General features: G+C 42.6%; 1 protein-coding gene across 1 annotated transcript; it reads right to left on the bottom strand.

The window, feature by feature from the left end:
- Positions 1-276: 276 nt before the first annotated feature.
- Positions 277-15,310, bottom strand: LOC139405931 (ribonuclease ZC3H12A). The gene is made up of 6 exons (XM_071148383.1): positions 15,042-15,310; positions 11,296-11,763; positions 9,316-9,455; positions 5,437-5,671; positions 3,544-3,650; positions 277-3,263 (listed from the first exon to the last, which is right to left on the bottom strand). Exons 2-6 carry the CDS (start codon positions 11,688-11,690, stop codon positions 2,149-2,151), a joined length of 1,992 nt encoding a protein of 663 aa, XP_071004484.1. The 5' UTR covers positions 11,691-11,763; positions 15,042-15,310; the 3' UTR covers positions 277-2,148.
- Between the last annotated feature and the right edge of the window lie 5,365 nt (positions 15,311-20,675).

The following is a 20,675-nucleotide window of genomic DNA, read 5'->3' as shown; positions in this document are numbered from 1 at the left end:
AGATATTTGCTAGTGTTGTCTAGCGATATTGGAATATCCGGGAAAGTTGACACGAACGAAATTGGTATGTGGTTTCTGTTGACCTTGTGGCAAGAACTTCATCTCGCTAAAACCTACATGAGGGTGGCTTTCCAGGAACAGGGTTGGAGAGCCCTGAGCTATGGTCATCATCAGATCCTCATCATGGAGAATATGACTGTCTACACTCTCAGGCACTGAAACAATAGACGTGCCGTATCATAGTGCAGTAGCTTGAGACAATACAGAGACATGACATTAGAAAATACAGACAGGTATATTTCAAACCTCTCATTTTAGTGTAACATGATTTCCCAACATCCAAAGGCAGTGGTTAAGTGCTATATAAATGAATAGAAAATGAGTGAGTAACCCTTTATTACAGATAAGTACTAGGTACTGGAAAGTACTTGGCAACAAATTTGGTATAGTAGCTATTTGTAGTCTGAAGAAAAAGTGGCCTACTCTAAAAATATATAATATTTGCATTGAAATAAAATGCCTAGTGTTACCTGTTAATGACTTAAAGTACCATGTAGTTATGACTGCATTAACACTAATAACCTGATATGCCTTGGTACCACAAGCTTCATAATAATAACAACATTCTGACTTTAAATACCTAGCTAGTACTTACCGTGCTGTAAAATAAACAGTTTAAAATAAAAAATGTAACAATTTGTTTAGACCAAGAACTCTACTCCAAATGTCCATGATAATTTAATTATACATTTGACATGCTTAGGCACTTAAAAATCTATAAAGTGGATAGCCAACAACTAACATAGAAACATTGTTAAAGTAATTGTTCAGTGGAAATCTCACTTTAAAAAAAAGTTAATATTCTTTTAACTAATACCCAAATAATGTTGATGACTCATATTATACTCGTATGTGGCCAAAGCATAAATTGGAGAAACCATTAAAAAAATACCCTTAAACTCAAACAAACAGCAAGCATTTTAGAAAATATTTCCTCAGGATGTTGTCATCCTCCTGAGGAGCTTGAGATAGCCAATCAGCAGTCTATTCGCATGAATATAAAACAATAAAAAAACGATATTCGCTCACACCATTCTGTTGAGGTACGCCCACACCATTCCAACACAGAAAGGCTGCTTTTTAACCTACTTAAAACATTTTGGAAGGAAAACCATTTCACTCATACTGTATTGTAATTAATTTGAGGTCATATTTCATAGAAATCGGGAAACACTGGACAGTTACTTTAAAAGATCTTTTGGATTTACCCAGTCTTTGGTGATACAAGAGACCCTCACAAGCCATATTACAGTACACATATTTGCTGAAAAAGTCACATTCTGGTCTATGAGGGAATTAGAACATTTGGATCAATGACAAAGTGCTTCTAAAACATTCATTCAGTTCTTTGGCAGCTTCTTCCACATATACTCTTGGTTAAAAGGATACTGTATGGGGCTCTTTGGGCGTAGCTTTATACACGGAAAAAGGTATACCATTGCATTCCACAGTGCATAAAGAGATGGAAAACTGAATATTTGTCTATGAGACAGGAAATACATTATGGCCATAGGAACCACAATATAAACAAAAACAGTAAAAAGGTGACATTTTAGACAAGGACATTATTTTAGACAATTATTTCTTATTGCATGAGAGCTGAATTTCGGACAAACGAGAGATCACATACCGTATATCCCAAATGATGATACAATATGCATCAACAGTCAAACGCTCTAGATTCACTTTTGCCATGGTACTGAGTCTAAAGGCAAGATTTGACTACACTGTTATAAATGTATACAACTTCAATAAGTCAAAATCTCAAATAATCCAGTTAAACACGACAGGGGATTCATGCCGATTCTCCCAAACTGTGAACACACTACATGTCATGGATTTCACATAAGCTATGCAAGCACATGATCGCGAAGGAAGGACAACATCAACAACAAAATGTTGCCCTTTCACATTCAAAACAGTTCAAACCGTTAGAGTAAATTAAAGGAAAAGCGCAAGAGAATTACCCAAGGCACATTTTCACCCAAGTATCCCATTGACATCAATGAATGATTTACGTGGAAGTTAAGAGTTGTGCAAGCTTATCTCAACCCTGAATCAACCCCTTAGACAAGATGCTTAGAGGCATCAGAAGGCACCTCTCTGAGATTTGAGGTTGAGGATCTCTGCAGCCAGCTTCTGGGCGTCCATCAGGTGAGGGAACATCTCCATGACCGTATCCACCTGGTGGGGGTTGAAAATGGCCTGCAGTTTCTTACGGAGCTCCTCTCTCTCTGTGTCAAAGGCAGAAGGTGGAGGTGGCTGGGCCCAGGAGTCGTGTTCCTGCTGATTCCTGTAAGAGGAGCATGAGTGGGGGGCTCCATGCGGGGTAGGGTGGGGGCCGGGGGGGAGGCTACAGGATGCCCTAGCCTGGGGGACCCCGCCATGGAAGGGGTCTGACCAGTACTTCTGGGGGTGCTGATGGGGGTGAAAATGGTGTGCCCCCACCCCGTCTTGCTGGAAGTTGCAGGGGAGGCTGTAGTGGTGCATGTTGGGTGGGAACAGAGGAGGCGAGTAGGTGTCATACCTCAGCTGGGATTGGGAGTGGGACTCGAGGTGTGGGTTGCTGTGGTGCTGCTGCTGGGGACCTGAGGAGGGAGCCAAATGGAAACACCTACAGGGCTGGAGGCTGTCCTGGGCCAGCCTCTCTGGATGTATGCCTGGATGTCTGGAACCAGAGGGGAAGCCCTGCTGCTGCCTGGGCCTGAAGGCCTTGCTGTGGCCTTGGGACACATCCGAGTACTGGCTCTGGCTCTCATAGGAGCCAAAACCAGAGTCCAGGCACTCATGGGAGATGCTGGCATAGGGGAGGTCAGTAGTAGTGGAGGGGGAGAGCATACTGGGCCAGTCCATCTGTCCTTGGCCTACTGCTGTGGGGCTGTGGGCCTGCTGGTTCCTACTGGAGCGTGGCCCATCCCAGTATAGCAACATGTTCTCAGTTACCTGGCTCTTGGGACCCTCCCTCAGGGAACCGCGGTGCTCTAACGTCAACCTGTGCTCCAGGTCATTCTCCAGAGAATAGGAGGGAAAGGATCCCGGGTCGGCCTGGGGGCCCCTCAGGTGTGACATCATGGGATTCCGGTCCTCTTTTTCCGAGGAGAGCCTTGCCTTCTCCCTGAGCTCGTCAGCCAACGAGGAGTGGGATTGGTGAGTGCGCTCAGGGTGGTAGAACTTACACTTCACGCCATAGGTGCACTTTTTACCTGAAATAGAACACATAAATGACAGTTACTAAACATGACAGTTATTACAGTTTTACTACCTAAATCTAAAATAACAGTATTATTCTAAGTATCTGGATTCTTCACAACGAGTCTCAGATTAGAAGTGCTGATATAAAATCAGTTATGCCTAATGGAGACCTGATCCTAGCTTAGTACTTTGATTCAACAAGATAGGTTTTAAAATAAGCTTCAGTGTTCAGACAATCAAATTAGAACCCTATGGCACCTCACACACATATCTCTATGGTTGATATCTTACCATAAGGACAGAGTTGGCGCTTGTGTTCTGGCAGCAGAGGCTTCTTCCGAAGGAAGTTCTCCAGACTGGGACCATGACGACCAAGCGGGTCATCTGGGGGCATGAATCTGGGCCGGGAAATGGGTAATATTGATCAGAAAACCACACAGGCAGAGAAGTGATAGAGGATCTAATCTATAAGAACAATAAGACGTGGTGCAGTCAGAGGGAATGTTTGCTTTTCCTATCTGAAATAATGACATGAATACATGTCTCATTAATCATCCTCTAACCATACAGGAGTGGTCACCAACCTTTGAGTTAAGATCACTTTGAGTCAAAATGCAAGCTGAGATCTACCGCACAGATATTTTTTTTTAGAAGATTACATTAAAAAAAGCCTATGCAAAATTAACCTATTAAAAACAGTACTGTAACAATTAGGTTGATGCAGTAGGCTATAGGCCCAATACATTGTCACCGCAAATTGGATTTGCTTGAATTTCCTGCAAATGTATTGTTCGCAACATTTTAATAGATTTTTAGGTAGGCTATACAATCACACCGGTAATAGATCAGTTGTTGTATTACTTGTGGAGGCACAGCTGAGTGAGCTACATTTAAATAATCATGTATTTTACTGATGGTCAGTCTCAGTAGAGGGAGAGAGCAGCAGACTGAAGGTTTGCCTCTTTTTTATTTTACCTTTATTTAACCAGGCAAGTCAGTTAAGAACAAATTCTTATTTTCAATGACGGCCTAGGAACAGTGGGTTAACTGCCTGTTCAGGGGCAGAACGACAGATTTGTACCTAGTCAGCTCGGGGATTTGAACTTGCAACCTTCCGGTTACTAGTTAGGCTACCCTGCCGTTAGGCTACTCTTAACGTCCCTACACTTAACGTCCCTTAACGTCCCTCAGTAGACCAAAAAGGGACACTGTCTTCCAGCTGATGGCAAAACTCGAGTCGCACAACATTATTTCTGCCTCTAGACAAATACTTGTTGTTACTCCTTTTAACAGAGAAAGTGAAATATTCCTCGATATTAAAAAAGACCCAAGCAGCTAATAATAACCACGCAAGCCCATCGATATACCTTCCTACTCATTCATTACAGCTTCAGTGCTGGTTGTAGCGCGAGTGGAAGTAGGATAAATGTGCATTTTATGGATAATAAAAGTGTTGAATAAGAAGTGTTGACAGTGCTGAGCAAGAACTTAAACAGGAACACACTCAAAAACACCAGCTTGTCGCTGTATTTGTGGAATCATGGTTTTAAAAGTTCTGAAATCTCAAAATCTCAACTTTGCTGTAGCTTTCTTTTTTGCCTGCTACATTACTACATAATGGTAATCTGAGCCATCCGATTGGCCAGTGGTAGGCCTATAGTGCACTTGATTTACTCTCCGGGCCCGCCGGGAAGTTTTAAAATGGAACAATTCACCTACCTGGCACGCAGGGCAGCTGAAATGTTTGGCGATCGTCTAGGAATGCCTTGGAGATCGACCAGTTGGTGACCATGGCCTTACAGTGTATTACACTACTACAGTATCTGCTCTAAAGGTCAAATCTGCTTTTCGGAACTAAGTTGCTCACTATTTCTGGGCTGAATCCTGACCAGAGCACTATGTGCATGACTCAAATAGTTCTACTTATCTACCCTTGACATCAATCCATGATTAATACTTTTTTTTAAAAGTTAAAAACCTGTTTATACATTTCATGTTTCTGTCCAAAAATCAGTATTTATGACAGATGTTACCCGCTGAAACCCCCCATACCACATGTATGGTCCCCCTGCCCGGGGGGGGGGGGGGGGGGGGATTGAATTCCTGGCCCCACTGGCCTCTTCACCATTGTATCTTCTCCCCTTAATTCATGCCTGCCATTGTCAACCCTCCCCCAGTACTCACTTGTCATTGACGAAAGAGTACATAAGCAGCCTCTCCTCGATACAACGCTTCCACTCCGGACGCTCTCCCTGCAGGTCCCTATAGGTGTCGTTGGACACGATCACGCCGTCCGACTCATAGGCATGCTTCACAATAAAACGGTCGTCGTAGCAGACCACCCGTTTACCACCGACGCGTCTCGAGGGAGTGAAGACGACTATCTTCTTCTTCTCTAGCTCCATTAGAATGTGTTGGTCTGGAAATAAAATGTGCAGATGTTTCACCAAGTGTTTTATTATGGCCCAGTCTCGGGCCTGTATCCATAAAGCTTCTCAGAGTAGGAGTGCTGATCTAGGATCAGTTTTGCCGGATAGATAATAATCAATAAGATTACATGGACAGCTGTTGTTGGTGATGAAAGAAGCAGAGATGGTTCACTTTATGTTTGGTCTTTCATCGTTTTGGAATTCTGTTTGACACAAAATAATCCACTGCCTTAACGGTTAATGTCGTGTTAGTACACATTAACATGACTAATATTTCAAAAAAAAAAAACAATGTGTTCTATACCTTTGCATGATAAAAACAAGCCAGGTGACACTATGATAATAAAGTGTTGCATAACATTGCTTCGGTCAAATATGGTATAGTGTCACAAATCAAACAGGGGACACTCAAAACAAATCCATCAACTGCGGGGGAAAAAAATCCCTGAGACAAAACATACAGAGCACAAAACCATCAATCATTTAAAACAAATATTACATGACTGGCTAATTATTACATAGCTGTTCAAACTTCACAACCTACATCCCCAGTATCATATAACATGGAAACCTCCCAGCAGACTAAATTAAAGCATTGACAAATACATTCAAAATGAACTTTGAATAAATGGACCGGTGTACACACAGTGTGAAAATGGACAATGGAAATTGTCGTTTAAATAAACAAAATGGACAAGCTAAAGGCAACAATGTTCAGTAATCCAACTTTGGAAAGAACTGGCGCCATATCTGCTATATCTGCTAAATTGTAATTGCATATCTGCTAAATTGTAATTATTCGCCTACCTCCTCATGCCTTTTGCACACAATGTATATAGACTTTTTTTTTTCCTACTGTGTTATTGACTTGTTTATTGTTTATTCCATGTGTAACTCTGTGTTGCTGTCTGTTCACACTGCTATGCTTTATTTTGGCCAGGTCGCAGTTGCAAATGAGAACTTATTCTCAACTAGCCTACCTGGTTAAATAAAGGTGAAATAAAAATAAATACAAATATTCATATGGTGTCTCAAAGTAGGAGTAGCGATCGAGGATCTGGTCCCCCCCTGTCCATGTCATCTTATCCAATATGACCAAAAAATTATGTATTTTTGTCTTAGAACAGCACTCCTAATGATACACTTGTATATCCACCCTGACTTAAGTGTGAGACATAGGGCTCCATATTGAACAATTTTCTTGAGATTTTTGGAGACTACTATAGACTAAAGCCTGAAAAGCACTCACAAATGTCAACTGTCTGTGTCACAAATGCTTTGATAGTTCAGGTAACAACAATTACTTGACACTTAAACCTTAACGCTATGCTTGATTGGAAACAGTTAAAGACACAGACAGTAACCTGGGTGTGTGAGAAAAACAGTTGCACTTCCTGGTTGGGGATTTCCCAATTCCCAGGTAGGACTGACTGTCAAGGTTATTTTTACTTCCTGGTTACTGGGATTGAAAACAGAACTTTTCGCTTGCTTGCTCCACCTCAGACAAAGCCACTGAACCATGCAAGCAGCGGGTACTAGGTGATGATGCATCAGCTTCAAATAGTGGTCCGCCCTACTGCACACTGGCTTTGTTCGTGGATTCGCTAGGTTAACACAAACACCTAACAACTGATAACTGATAGCCTTCAGGTACATGGACAAGAGTCTGTGTTCGACAACATGTGGGTTGAAGCAATCACAATTGGGACAATTTATTTATATATTTTTTTCCAGAGAGCCTAGAGTATGACGTCAGGCAGGAGTTCTGGATTTCAGTATTTCAACATTTGTCCAGCAATACCCTCTGGTGGAGTTTTCCAATGCCTTTTGCCTCAGTCTCATATTACAGACACATCACATGACTGGAAACATACTGTAGGTGCAGTGAGTGTACTTACCAAACCCCTGCATACCAATGAGATAAGGGAATGTATTGCATTATTTTAAAGCAACAGTCACAACGAATACTGTACTTTATTGTAGTGTGTGGATTTTCTGTGTCTAGTATTTTTACGTATTGCTGACCTCACAAAATGTATTTCCATAGTCCTAGACTAAAAAGCATTGTTCAATATTGTACATGAGCTTAGTTTGTGTGTTCAAAATCGCCTGGTATTAAATAAGTATTAATATTCAGAAAGAGAGACTAGTCTAATTCGAACTACAGTGCATTCGGAAAGTATTCAGACCCCTTGACTTTTTCCACATTTTTTACATTACAGCCTTATTCTAAAATGGATTCAATGTTTTTTTCCCCCCTCATCAATCAACACACAATACAACATAATGACAAAGAAATGTAAATAAGTATTCAGGCTCTTTACTCAGTACTTTGTTGAAGCACCTTTGGCAGTGATTACAGCCTTGAGTCTTCTTGGGTATGACGCTACAAGCTTGACACACCTCTATTTGGGGAGTTTCTCCCATTCCTCTCTGCAGATTCTCTCAAGCTCTGTCAGGTTGGATGGGGAGTGTCGCTGCACAGCAATTTTCAGGTCTCTCTAGAGATGTTTGATCAAGTTAAAGTCCCGGCTCTGGCTGGGCCACTCAATTACAGAGACTTGTCCCGAAGCCACTTCTGCGTTGTCTTGGATGTGTGCTTAGGGTAGTTGTCCTGTTGGAAGGTGAACCTTTGCCCCAGTCTGAGGTCCTGAACGCTCTGGAGCAGGCTTTCATCAAGGATCTCTCTGTACTTGTTTCCCAGTCCCTGCCACTGAAAAACATCCCCACAGCATGATACTGCCACCACTATGGCTCATCGTAGGGATGGTGCCAGGTTTCCTCCAGAAGTGATGCTTGGCATTCAGGCCAAAGCGTTCAACCTTAGTTTCATCAGATCAGAGAATCTTGTTTCTCATGGTTTGAGAGTCCTTTGGGTGCCCTTTGGCAAACTCCAAACGGGCTGTCATAGGCCTTTTACTGAGGAGTGGCTTCAGTCTGGCCACTCTACCATAAAGGCCTGATTGGTGGAGTGCTGCAGAGATGGTTGTCCTTCTGAAAGGTTCTCCCATCTTCATAGAGGAACTCTGTCAGAGATGAACATTGGGCTCTTGGTTACCTCCCTGACCAAGGCCCTTCACCCCCGATTGCTCAGTTTGGTCGGGTGGCCAGCTCTAGGAAGAGTCTTGGTGGTTCTAAACTTCTTCCATTTATGAATGATAGAGGCCACTGTGTTATTGGGGACCTTCAATGCTGCAGAAATGTGTTTGTACCCTTCCCCAGTTTTGTGCCTCAACACAATCCTGTCTCAGAGTTCTGCAGACAATTCCTTTGACCTCATGGCTTGGTTTTTGCTCTGACATGCACTGTCAACTGTGGGACCTTATATAGACAGGTGTGTGCCTTTCAAAATCATGTCCAATCAATTGAATTTACCACAAGTGGACTCCAATCCACTTGTAGAAACATCTCAATGTTGATCAATGGAAACAGGATGCTCCTGAGCTCAATTTTGAGTCTCATAGCAAAGGGCATGAATACTTACTGTATGTAAATAAGGTATCTGTTTTTTATTTTGAATACATTTGCACAAATTTGATGAACTTTTTTGTATTTAATTACATTTGGAAAAAGGCTGTAACGTAACACAATGTGGATGCACTATAAATCTGAATGCACTATTTGTGAATCTCACCTGTGATGGGGACATCAGGCCTGGGCTGCTCCTTGCGCCATGAGGGCACAAACACAATGACCGTTGAGTGACCTCTATCCAGGAAATAGATCACTGCCAACTCAATTCCCCTACAGGAGAACACTTGTTTGTTACCATGACTGGAAGGGAGACAAGAGAGCAGGAAATGGGATAAATAAATATGTCATTACTTTCGATGAATCAACAAACATTTCTAGTGAAGAGGGCAGAGAGGTGAAGGTGCAGTTTTATGTCGATCTCTGTTTCATTGATAAAACAAATAGGTAAAGCAAAGCTAATTTGACCAAATCATTTCTCGCCTGTCTACAATGCATTCACTTCACAGTGGCAATGCAAGCAAATGACAAGGTTTGCAAAAATTAAAACACAGGAACACAGGCACGGAGCTAAAAAAAAGTACTCTTTCTGAGGAGTAAAGTAGCATGACATCATTAAAGTAACATATCTGTTATAAGATAATAACATATGACAGAATGACAGCTACACTGTACATAAAGGTCCTATTTTACGTACAGCAGAGCTAAATAACACTTCAAACTGTATCAAGCTGTAATCAAACAATCAAACTGTAATTAAGAAGATCTGAAAAAATGTTGGCTTGAGTCCATTCATGTAATAAGGAGCAGGCAGTTAAAAATGGTCGTATATGCAAATACTTGAACTAAGAAGACATAATAAGACTTGAGTGACAATGTTGTCTGGCCTGTTCAATATGAACACTGGGAGCCAGTGCGAGGCGGAGACTTGCGTAGGAGATTTGCATATAGTACAGCATTAACCTTAGCAAAGGCATGCACAGGCATGGCTAACTACCTCTTCAAACCCAGCTGACAAAATTGCATTAAGGTGTATGAGAAGAGCATGTGGTTCTCGTGTTGAAGGGTCATAGTTCAACAGCTGATAAGGAGGGGAAGAGTTGTACACCTGTAGTTTTACAGGTATTCTTCACATAGCTGGCTGTCATTATCATTGCGATGTACAACAAACCACACGAGGAGAACATAATACAATACATCCGCTTCATCTAATTTCTCAACCACAATAACACGTTAACCATTACAGGACAGGACTGTCATGAACATGACATGAATGGACTCCTGTCTGGGTTGGCCCCCCCCCCTTGGGTTGTGCTGTGGCGGAGATCTTTGTGGGCTATACTCTGCCTTGTCTCAGGATGGTAAGTTGGTGGTTGAAGATATCCCTCTAGTGGTGTGGGGGCTGTGCTTTGGCAAAGTGGGTGGGGTTATATCCTTCCTGTTTGGCCCTGTCCGGGGGTGTCCTCGGATGGGGCCACAGTGTCTCCTGACCCCTCCTGTCTCAGCCTCCAGTATTTATGCTGCAGTAGTTTATGTGTCGGGGGGGCTAGGGTCAGTTTGTTATATCTGGAGTACTTCTCCTGTCTTATTCAGTGTCCTGTGGGAATTTAAGTGTGCTCTCTCTAATTCTCTCTTTCTCTCTTTCTTTCTCTCTCTCGGAGGACCTGAGCCCTAGGACCATGCCTCAGGACTACCTGACATGATGACTCCTTGCTGTCCCCAGTCCACCTGGCCGTGCTGCTGCTCCAGTTTCAACTGTTCTGCCTTATTATTATTGGACCATGCTGGTAATTTATGAACATTTGAACATCTTGGCCATGTTCTGTTATAATCTCCACCCGGCACAGCCAGAAGAGGACTGGCCACCCCACATAGCCTGGTTCCTCTCTAGGTTTCTTCCTAGGTTTTGGCCTTTCTAGGGAGTTTTTCCTAGCCACCATGCTTCTACACCTGCATTGCTTGCTGTTTGGGGTTTCTGTACAGCACTTTGAGATATCAGCTGATGTACGAAGGGCTATATAAATAAATTTGATTTGATTTGATTTGATGACATACACGTGTGTACCAACACAGCTGAACTCATTGAAACACTTCAATAGTTCTGACAAACATAAAAAGAAAAATCACTTCTAGACTCGCTCACCTCATGGCCACATTGCTGCCGTCAATAACGATAGGTTTCAGTTCACTGTCTGTGTCCCGCCTGTCTTCCAGTAATGGGACTGGTCTGTCTCTCTTGGGGCCATGGGTCCTAGAGGAGGCCATGCTGGAGCCTGTGTGGCTTGTGGGGCCAGTAGTATCGTCACCACTCTCAGGGATGGTTGAGTTAGAAGTACTAGTGCTGGCTCCACTGCGGACCAGCTCCCCCAGTACAGAGTTGGTGTCTGTACTCAGGCCTAGCTTAAGCAGGGCGGACCGAACCTCCATGGGGGAGTAGCCCAACTTTCTGAAGAAGTCCACCCTGAGCTGGAGCTCTCCTGTGTTGTGTTCAAATGGACCAGTGGCTGGGGTCTGGAGGCTGGGAAAGGCCTGGTCCATGCTTTATTACTGTCTGGGCTTTCTTGTACAGCATGGGAGGGTTATGACCTATTTTTCATGTTGATACTGTTGCCTGGATTGAACAGAGAGAGAGAGACTTCAGTTAAATTCAAGACAATGTTATGCAAATTTACTGAATAAAAATAGTCCAAAAAACATTCTTCTTGATGAACTTTTTGGATAGCAGTTCTCCCATTATGTCTGCCGAAAACCAAACACTGCATCCCACTGTAAGAACCTCATACCAATGGTCAAGCATGGTGGTGGTAGTGTGATGGTTTGGGGATGTTTTGCTACCTAAGGACCTAGACGACTTGCCTTAATTGAAGGAAAAAGGAATTCTGCTAAGTATCAGAGAATTCTACAGGAGAATGTCAGGCCATCCTGTCTGTAAGCTGAAGCGCAGCTGGGTCATGAAGCAAGATAATGATCCAAAACACACAATCAAGTCTACATGAACAATTGCTTAAAAGCCCCAAAAAATTAGTTTTGGAATGGCCTAGTCAAAATCCAGACCTAATCCCAACTGAGATGGCAGGACTTGAAACGAACAGTTCATGTTTAAAACCCCAAATGTTGCTGAGTTAAAGCAGTTCTGCACGCAAGAGTGGGCCAAAATTCCTCCACAGCGATGTGAGAGACTGATCAACAACTACAGGGAGCATTTGGTTGCAGTCATTGCAGCGAAAGGTGGCACAACCAGTAATTGAATGTAAGTGAGCAATTACTTATTCACAAAGGGGAATTGGGTGTTGCATAACTTTGTTAATTAAAAAAATCAAATAAGTATACTTTTTTGTTGTTGTTATTTGTAAACTCAGGGTCGCTTTATCTAATATTAGGTTTTGCTTGAAGATCTGATAACATTCATCATAAAAAATATGCAAAAATAGAGAAAATCAGAAAGGGGGCTAATACTTTTTCACAGCTCTGTATAAAATGCAACAATTTCTGATATTTTACTGAGTTCCAGTTCACATTAGGAAATCAGTCAATTTAAATTAATTCATTAGGCCGTAATCTATGGATTTCACAAGACTGGGAATACAATGTGCATGTGCATCTGTTGGTCACAAATACCAACAACAACAAAAAGGTAGCGGCGTGGATCCGAAAACCAATCATTATCTGGTGTGACCACCATTCGCCTCATGCCGTGTGACATCTCCTTCGGATAGAGTTGATCAGGCTGTTGATTGTGGCCTGTGGAATGTTGTTCCACTCCTCTTCAATGGCTGTGAGAAGTTGCTGGAAATTGGCGGTAACTAGAGCACGCTGTTGTACACGTCAATTAAGAGCATTCCAAACATGCTCAATGGGCGACATGTCTGGTGAGTATGCAGGCCATGGAAGAACTGGGACAATTTCAGGTTCCAGGAATTGTGTACAGATCTTTGCAACATGGGACCGTGCATTATCATGCTGAAACATGAGGTGATGGCAGCGGATGAATGGCTCGACAATGGGCCTCAGCATCTCATCACTGCATATCTGTGCATTCAAATTGCCATCGATAAAATGCAATTGTGCTTGTATTCCGCAGCTTATGCCTGCCCATGCCATAACCCCACCGGCACCATGGGGCACTCTGTTCACAACTTTGACATCAGCAAACCGCTCTCCCATACATCTGCCATCTGCCCGGTACAGTTGAAACCGGGATTCATCCGTGAAGAGCACACTTCTCCAGTGTACATTTGCCCCACTGAAGTCGGTTATGAAGCCGAACTGCAGTCAGGTCAAGACCCTGTTGAGGATGACGAGCATGCAGATAAGCTTCCCTGAGGTGATTTCTGACAGTTGAAATTCCATGGTGGTGTAAACCCAGTTTCATCAGCTGTCCGGGTGGCTGGTCTCAGATGATCCTGCAGGTGAAGAAACCGGATGTGGAGATCCTTGGCTGGCATGGTTACACGTGGTATGCGGTTGAGAGGCCTGGTGGAAGTACTGCCAAATTCTCTAAAACGACATTGGAGATGGCTTATAGTAGAGAAATGAACATTCAGTTCAGCTCTGGTGGACATTCCTGCAGTCACCATGCCAATTGTACACTGCCTCAAAACATGAGACATCTGTGGCATTGTGTTGCACATTTTAGAGTGGCCTTTTATTGTCCCCAACACAAGGTACACCTGTGTAATGCTCATGCTGCTTAATCAGCTTCTTGATATGCCACACCTGTCAGGTGGTTTAGGAATATCTTGGCAAAGGAGAAATGCTCACTAATTTTTACATATGCCCTGGAGTGTTAGAATCTCCACCCGGCACAGCCAGAAGAGGCTCTGGCCACCACACATAGCCTGGTTCCTCTCTAGGTTTCTTCCTAGGTTTTGGCCTTTCTAGGGAGTTTTTCCTAGCCACCATGCTTCTACACCTGCATTGCTTGCTGTTTGGGGTTTTAGGCTGGGTTTCTGTACAGCACTTTGAGATATCAGCTGATGTACGAAGGGCTACATAAATACATTTGATTTGATTTGAGTAATTTACATGTGCTATTTTGGTTAAGTGTCCTGTTCAAGGGCACATCAATAGATTTTTCACCTAGTCGGCTCAGGGATTCGAACCAGCAACCAAAACCCTCTTAACTCTTAACCTCCTAGGCCGTCATTGAAAATAAGAATTTGTTCTTAACTGACTTGCCTGGTTAAATAAAGGTAAAATAAATAAAATAAATGAAATAGGCGATCTGCCACCCACTAACAGGGATGAAAACAAATGTGTGCACAACATTGGAGAGAAATAATATTTTAGTGCATATGGAACATTTTTGGGATCTTTCATTTCAGGTCATGAAACATGGGACCAACACTTTATATTTGTGTTCAGTGTAGTTTGGCTGACATACTGTATTATGTCAGAGTAATATGCAAATGATTCAGTTGACAACTTGACATATTGACTGTACTGCATTACATTTGTATCATTGTATTCACATTAGGCTAAAGTGTCACAGGTCTACAGCAATTTCAAACGGTTTTTAGATTATTGCAATGTATCACAGAAACCACACAATTAAACTGGTAAACTTCCCAAATGTTATTCAACATTACCATAGCCTGAAGCAACCTGGACGAATCAAATAACTAGATTAATCCCAAACGAATATTAAGTATTTACCCATGTAAATAATAAAATAGCATATACTAAAAACTACATTACAAAGGCCGACAATGGATTAAGGTTTTCCTTGGTACAGAAGGAGAGCCTGGCGCCGTGTTTTTCTCACGACAAGTGCATACAAGGACAGGTGACACGTAAATCAGATTCATGTGACGTTAGAGTGAAAATAATAAGAGTAAATCATGATCTTTGTACAAATACACAACGCTGTCAATGGTGTTTAGAATTTACCTTAACTTTCAATTAGTGTTCCTCTTCGTGGAGATCCATTTTTACCTCGACCATACGTTTAGCATTTCCGATTTACGCTATGGCTATGATTTCGCAAACGCAGCACCTCCCTCGCTCGTACTCAAAAGTGTCCTTCCTTTATTCCTGTGCGGCCACGGGCCAAAAATGTTAAAGTCCTCCCAAGTCGCCTTCAAATTATAGCCTACGCTCCTGTAGAGCTACATTTTCCTAGTCCTAGCCTAGAAGTCAAATTCAATTATTGAATTTCTGAAACTGAAACTAACCCTGCCCTATTAAGGTAAAGTCTGATTTCTAAATCAGTTCATCAAAATTATGGAAAATTATGTTGTACCTGTAGGTATAGCAGCAGTAAGTAGGGGTGCTGAGGGTGCTGCCTCCATAAAATCGGAATAAAAAAATATAATTGAAAAAGAAAGTTAGAAAAGTTGTTTTTTCTCTCACAAAAGCAGTGCACTGGGCCTTTACTAGTCCTGTATGAGCTATGCCTGTGTAACGGATGTGAAACGGCTAGCTTATTTAGCTAAATAGCGTTTCAATCGGTGACGTCACTTGCTCTGAGACCTTGAAGTAGTAGTTCCCCTTGCTCTGCAAGGGCCGCGGCTTTTGTGGAGCGATGGGTAACGATGCTTCGTGGGTGACTGTTGTTGATGTGTGCAGAGGGTCCCTGGTTCGCGCCCGGGTATGGGCGAGGGAACGGTCTAAAGTTAGTTATACTGTTACACCTGTAGGCCTATTTCATTGTCTGACTGGAATTGCTCTCCAAGAAAACGTTAGAAGATTCTAGACATTAACAATAGGCTACAGTGATGATCTAGGCTTAACCTACCGTGTAAATGTATTTACAGTGATTAAGTATCTGCCCTTGTGAAATGTAGGCTCTAGTTCACTATTGATATACTCTATGGTACAGAACAGATTTTCCCACTAGATGTCACGCTTTACATTGTCTCATGCTGGATTGATTGTCTCACACTGCACTCTTAGGCCTACCTTGTTAGGGGAATATCAAGCCAAAGCCATAGTGTGTGTGTTTTGGGTAGGTGAATAGGTGGCATGTGGGTTTCAAGTTTGGGGGAAACAATATTTTTTCACAAAAATATGTACCTTTTATGATAAAGCATTGCATGGATCTATCACCACATTTGCAGACTAATATAAAATAGCCTACTTATTGCAAAAGTGATGAGTAGATTGGATAGTCAGAAATTAGGCAAATAATATGTTCACAAAAAAGACGGTTCTGCTTTTCTTCTCCTTTCTTCGCTCACATCCAGAGCTCAGCCCCAGCTAGAGGGACATTCTTTAGCAGGATCCGAGAAAAATGTAAAGTTTTATAAACACATTTCATGCAATTCTACAACACTTTACTTGCCATGACTGGATACATTAGCATCATCTTTAATACCACAAAATGACACAAAACGAATGCCACAGAAGTGAATTGCACCCAGCCCGCCACAGGAGTCACTAGAACTGATGGGACAAGAACATCCCTGCAGGCCAAACTCTCCCCTAACCTGAACGATGCTGGGCCAATTGTGTGCTGCCCCATGGGTCTCCCGGTCACGGCCGGTTTGTGGACTCAAACAAGGATCTCTAGTTGCACAGCTAGCATTGCGATGCAGTGCCTCAGACCACTGCGTCACTCGGGAGGCATTCTGGTGAGGTGTTTTGAAGGAATTTATTTATGTGTTTAGACAGGAGTATATCATTTTGGCAAGTTCCATTCAATTTACTTTAAGGGAACCTGAGCTTATTGGACACGCCGCCTATGAGTATGTGTAAAGTTTTGCATGTGTAAGGCTTTGCATGTGTGTGTGATATGTTACTTCAAAAGGTGAGGTTAGGCAAGTATGTGGATGTGGCCAGTTTGTCTGTGCATTTCAGGTTAATTAATTTGTTTGGTTGGTACCAGGGTGGTAGCACTTTAGTTTAGAGTGCTAAAACAACATGGTAATATCCGGAAAGTAATAGGAAACAACAGCGAAATAAGACGGTAACGACCAGGTAAGAACCCGTTAATAGTTACTATGTAGCTGCTAAATACTGATATAAAGTTCTATACATTTCCCTGGTTGTTATGTAGAAACAATTGTTCCTTACTGAAGAACTATCAGTAATAGAGGCTAAGTAGCTAAAGTTACATAGTAAGTATTTAAGGCCATTTCCCCTCTTCTCAGTGGCACCGTCTGTACTTATTAAGAATGTACTTGGAACTTTCGTAGAAAGACTATTTATTTCATAGAAACATTTGAGAAATGACATCACACTTATACTGTGTGTGGTCCAACCTCAAAACATACATGGTGTGTCTTTGGTTATAGATGGGTAGTTACCTTTTTGTTACCGTCTGGTTATTTCGGCACTGTACTTAAGTAACTATTAACTTACTGTTCATTTCTTTATAGTTTCACCATAATTTCAGTATACAATGCATTTAAAAAGTATTCAGACACCTTCTCTTTTTCCACATTTTGTTCCGTCACAGACTTATTCTAAAATGGATTAAATAACTTTCCCCCCTCATCAATCTACACTCAATACCCCATAATACCGCACATTTAAAAATAAAAATCTGAAATACCTTATCTACATAACTATTTAGACCCTTTGCTATGCGTCATGAAATTGAGGTCAGGTGCATCCTGTTTCCATTGATCATCCTTGAGATGTCTCTACAACTTGATTGGAGTCCACTTGTGGTAAATTCAATTGATTGTACATGAGTTGGAAAGGCACACACTTGTCTATATAAGGTCTCACCGTTGACAGTGCATGTCAGAGCAAAAACCAAGCCATGAGGTCAAAGGAATTGTCCGTATAGATTAGATACAGGATTGTGTTGAGGCACAGATCTGAGGAAGGGTACCAAAACATTTCTGCAGCATTGAAGATCCCAAAGAACACAGTGGCCTCCATCATTCTTAAATGGAAGAAATTTGGAACCACCAAGACTCTTCCTAGAGCTGGCCGCTTGGCCAAACTGAGCAATCAGGGGAGAAGGGCCTTGGTCAGGGAGGTAACCAAGAACCCGATGGTCACTCTGACAGAGCTCAATAGTTCCTCTGTGGAGATTGGAGAACCTTCCAGAAGGACAAAATCTCTGCAGCACTCCACCAATCAGGCCTTTATGGTAGAGTGGCCAGACTGAAGCCACTCATGAGAGCCTGTTTGGAGTTTGCCAAAAGGCACCCAAAGGACCCCCAGTCCATGAGAAACAAGATTCTTTGGTCTAATGATACCAAGATTACTAGGCTACCTGCCACCCCAAAGCAACTAGCAGCAGCGCATTTGGTGTGTGTGAGTGTGTGTGTGTGCGGCATCAGTATGCATGTGTGTGCATGTTATGTGCATGGGGTAGTTTGCAGTGTGTGTATGTGTGTGTTGGGTTGTCAGTGAAAGTCAAATAAAATCAAATCGAATTGTATTTGTCACATAAGCCGAATACAACAGGCGTAGGTAGACCTTACAGTGAAATGCTTACTTACAAGCCCTAAACCAACCATGCAGTTAAGAAAATACCTAAAAAATAGAAATACAAGTAACAAATAATTAAAGAGCAGTAAAATAACAAAAGCGAGGCTATATACAGGGGGTACCGGTGCAGAGTCAATGTGCGGTGGCACCGGTTAGTCGAGGTAATTGAGGTAATATATACATGTGGGTAGAGTTATTAAAGTGACTTATGCATAGATAATAACAGAGAGTATAATATGGGGGGGGGGGCAATGCAAATAGTCTGGGTAGCCATTTGATTAGATGTTCAGTAGTCTTATGGCTTGTGCTTATATACAGTGCCTTGCGAAAGTATTCGGCCCCCTTGAACTTTGCGACCTTTTGCCACATTTCAGGCTTCAAACATAAAGATATAAAACTGTATTTTTTGTGAAGAATCAACAACAAGTGGGACACAATCATGAAGTGGAATGACATTTATTGGATATTTCAAACTTTTTTAACAAATCAAAAACTGAAAAATTGGGCGTGCAAAATTATTCAGCCCCCCCTTGACTCGATGTTCAGGAGTCTTATGGCTTGGGGGTAGAAGCTTTTTTGAAGCCTCTTGGACCTAGACTTGGAGCTCCGTACTGCTTGCCGTGCGGTAGCAGAGAGAACAGTCTATGACTAGGGTGGCTGGAGTCTTTGACAATTTTTAGGGCCTTCCTCTGACACCACCTCGCATAGAGGTCCTGGATGGCAGGAAGCAATAGGTTTTGTCGTGCCCTCTTCATGACTGTCTTGGTGTGCTTGGACCATGTCAGTTTGTTGGTGATGTGAACACAAGGACGTTGAAGCTCTCAAATGTGCTCCACTACAGCCCCATCCATGACAATGGGGGCATGCTCAGTCCTCCTTTCCTTGTAGTTCACAATCATCTCCTTAGTCTTGATCACATTGAGGGAGAGGTTGTTGTCCTTGCACCACATGGCCAGGTCTCTGACCTCCTCCCTATAGGCTGTCTCGTCGTTGTTGGTGGCCTACCACTGTTGTGTCATCGGAAAACTTAATGATTGTGTTGGAGTCATGCCTGGCCGTGCAGTCCTGAGTGAACAGTGTGTACAGGAGGGGACTGAGCACACACCTCTTAGTGGCCCCCGTTTTGAGGATCAGCGTGGTGGATGTGTTGTTACCTAACCTTACCACCTGGGGGCGGCCCGTCAGGAAGACTAGCATCAAGTTAGAGAGGGAGTCCCAGGGTTTAGTTCCAGGGTCCTTAGCTAAGTGATGAGCTTTGAGGCCACTATAGTGTTGAACACTGAGCTGTAGTCAATGAACAGCATTCTCACATAGGTGTTCCTTTTGTCCAGGTGTGAAAGGGCAGTGTGGAGTGTAATAGAGATTGCATCATCTGTGGATCTGTTGACTGAGTCACTGGTGCTTCCTGCTTTAATTTTGGTCAGATTTACCAAATGGAGGGTGAGGGAAAGCTTTGTACGCGACTCTGTTTATGGAGTAAAGGTGGTCTAAAGTTGTTTTTCCCTCTGGTTGCACATTTAACATGCTGGTAGAAATAAGGTAAAACTGATTTAAGTTTCCCTGCATTAAAGTCACCAGCTACTAGGAGCGCCGCCTCTGGATGAGCATTTTCCTGTTTGCTTATGGTGGAATACAGCTCATTGAGTGCGGTTTTAGTGCCAACTTCGCTCTGTGGTGGTATGTAGACAGCTACGGAAAATACAGATGACAACTCTCTAGGTAGATAGTGAGGTCTACAGCTTATCATGAGATACTCTACCTCAGGCGATCAAAACTTTGAGACTTCCTTAGATGGTACAGCTGTTGGTACATAAATGCATAGGCCCCCACCCCGTGTCTCACCAGAGAAGGTTGCAAGTTCAAACCCATGAGCTGACAAGGTACAAATCTGTTGTTCTGCCCCTGAACAGGCAGTTAACCCACTGTTCCTAGGCTGTCATTGAAAATAAGAATTTGTTCTTAACTGACTTGCCTGGTTAAATAAAGGTAAAACAAATAAAAATTGAGTGGGGATTGGAACCAGGTGTGTGTAATGATGACGAGACAAGTCCGGGTTTGATGAGTGAAGGGCATTTGCCAGCAGCAGGTTTGGCAGCAGCTAGAAGGCCAGCAACGCCAAACACCTGAGCTGGGCAG

The sequence above is a fragment of the Oncorhynchus clarkii genome, chromosome 3 (genome assembly GCF_045791955.1).
Source record: "Oncorhynchus clarkii lewisi isolate Uvic-CL-2024 chromosome 3, UVic_Ocla_1.0, whole genome shotgun sequence".
In the NCBI taxonomy this organism is placed as follows: domain Eukaryota; kingdom Metazoa; phylum Chordata; class Actinopteri; order Salmoniformes; family Salmonidae; genus Oncorhynchus; species Oncorhynchus clarkii.
This window is presented reverse-complemented; position numbering and strand designations above follow the sequence as displayed.

What these genes read in the sequence shown, in the direction of transcription:
- LOC139405931 (XM_071148383.1), bottom strand. Translation starts at nt 11,690, where the DNA reads ATGGACCAGGCCTTTCCCAGCCTCCAGACCCCAGCCACTGGTCCATTT. An exon ending in GGCAGCAATGTGGCCATGAG is followed by an intron (nt 9,456 to 11,295) that starts GTGAGCGAGTCT and finishes TCTCCCTTCCAG; the next exon opens with TCATGGTAACAAACAAGTGT. An exon ending in GCCTGATGTCCCCATCACAG is followed by an intron (nt 5,672 to 9,315) that starts GTGAGATTCACA and finishes TTTTATTTCCAG; the next exon opens with ACCAACACATTCTAATGGAG.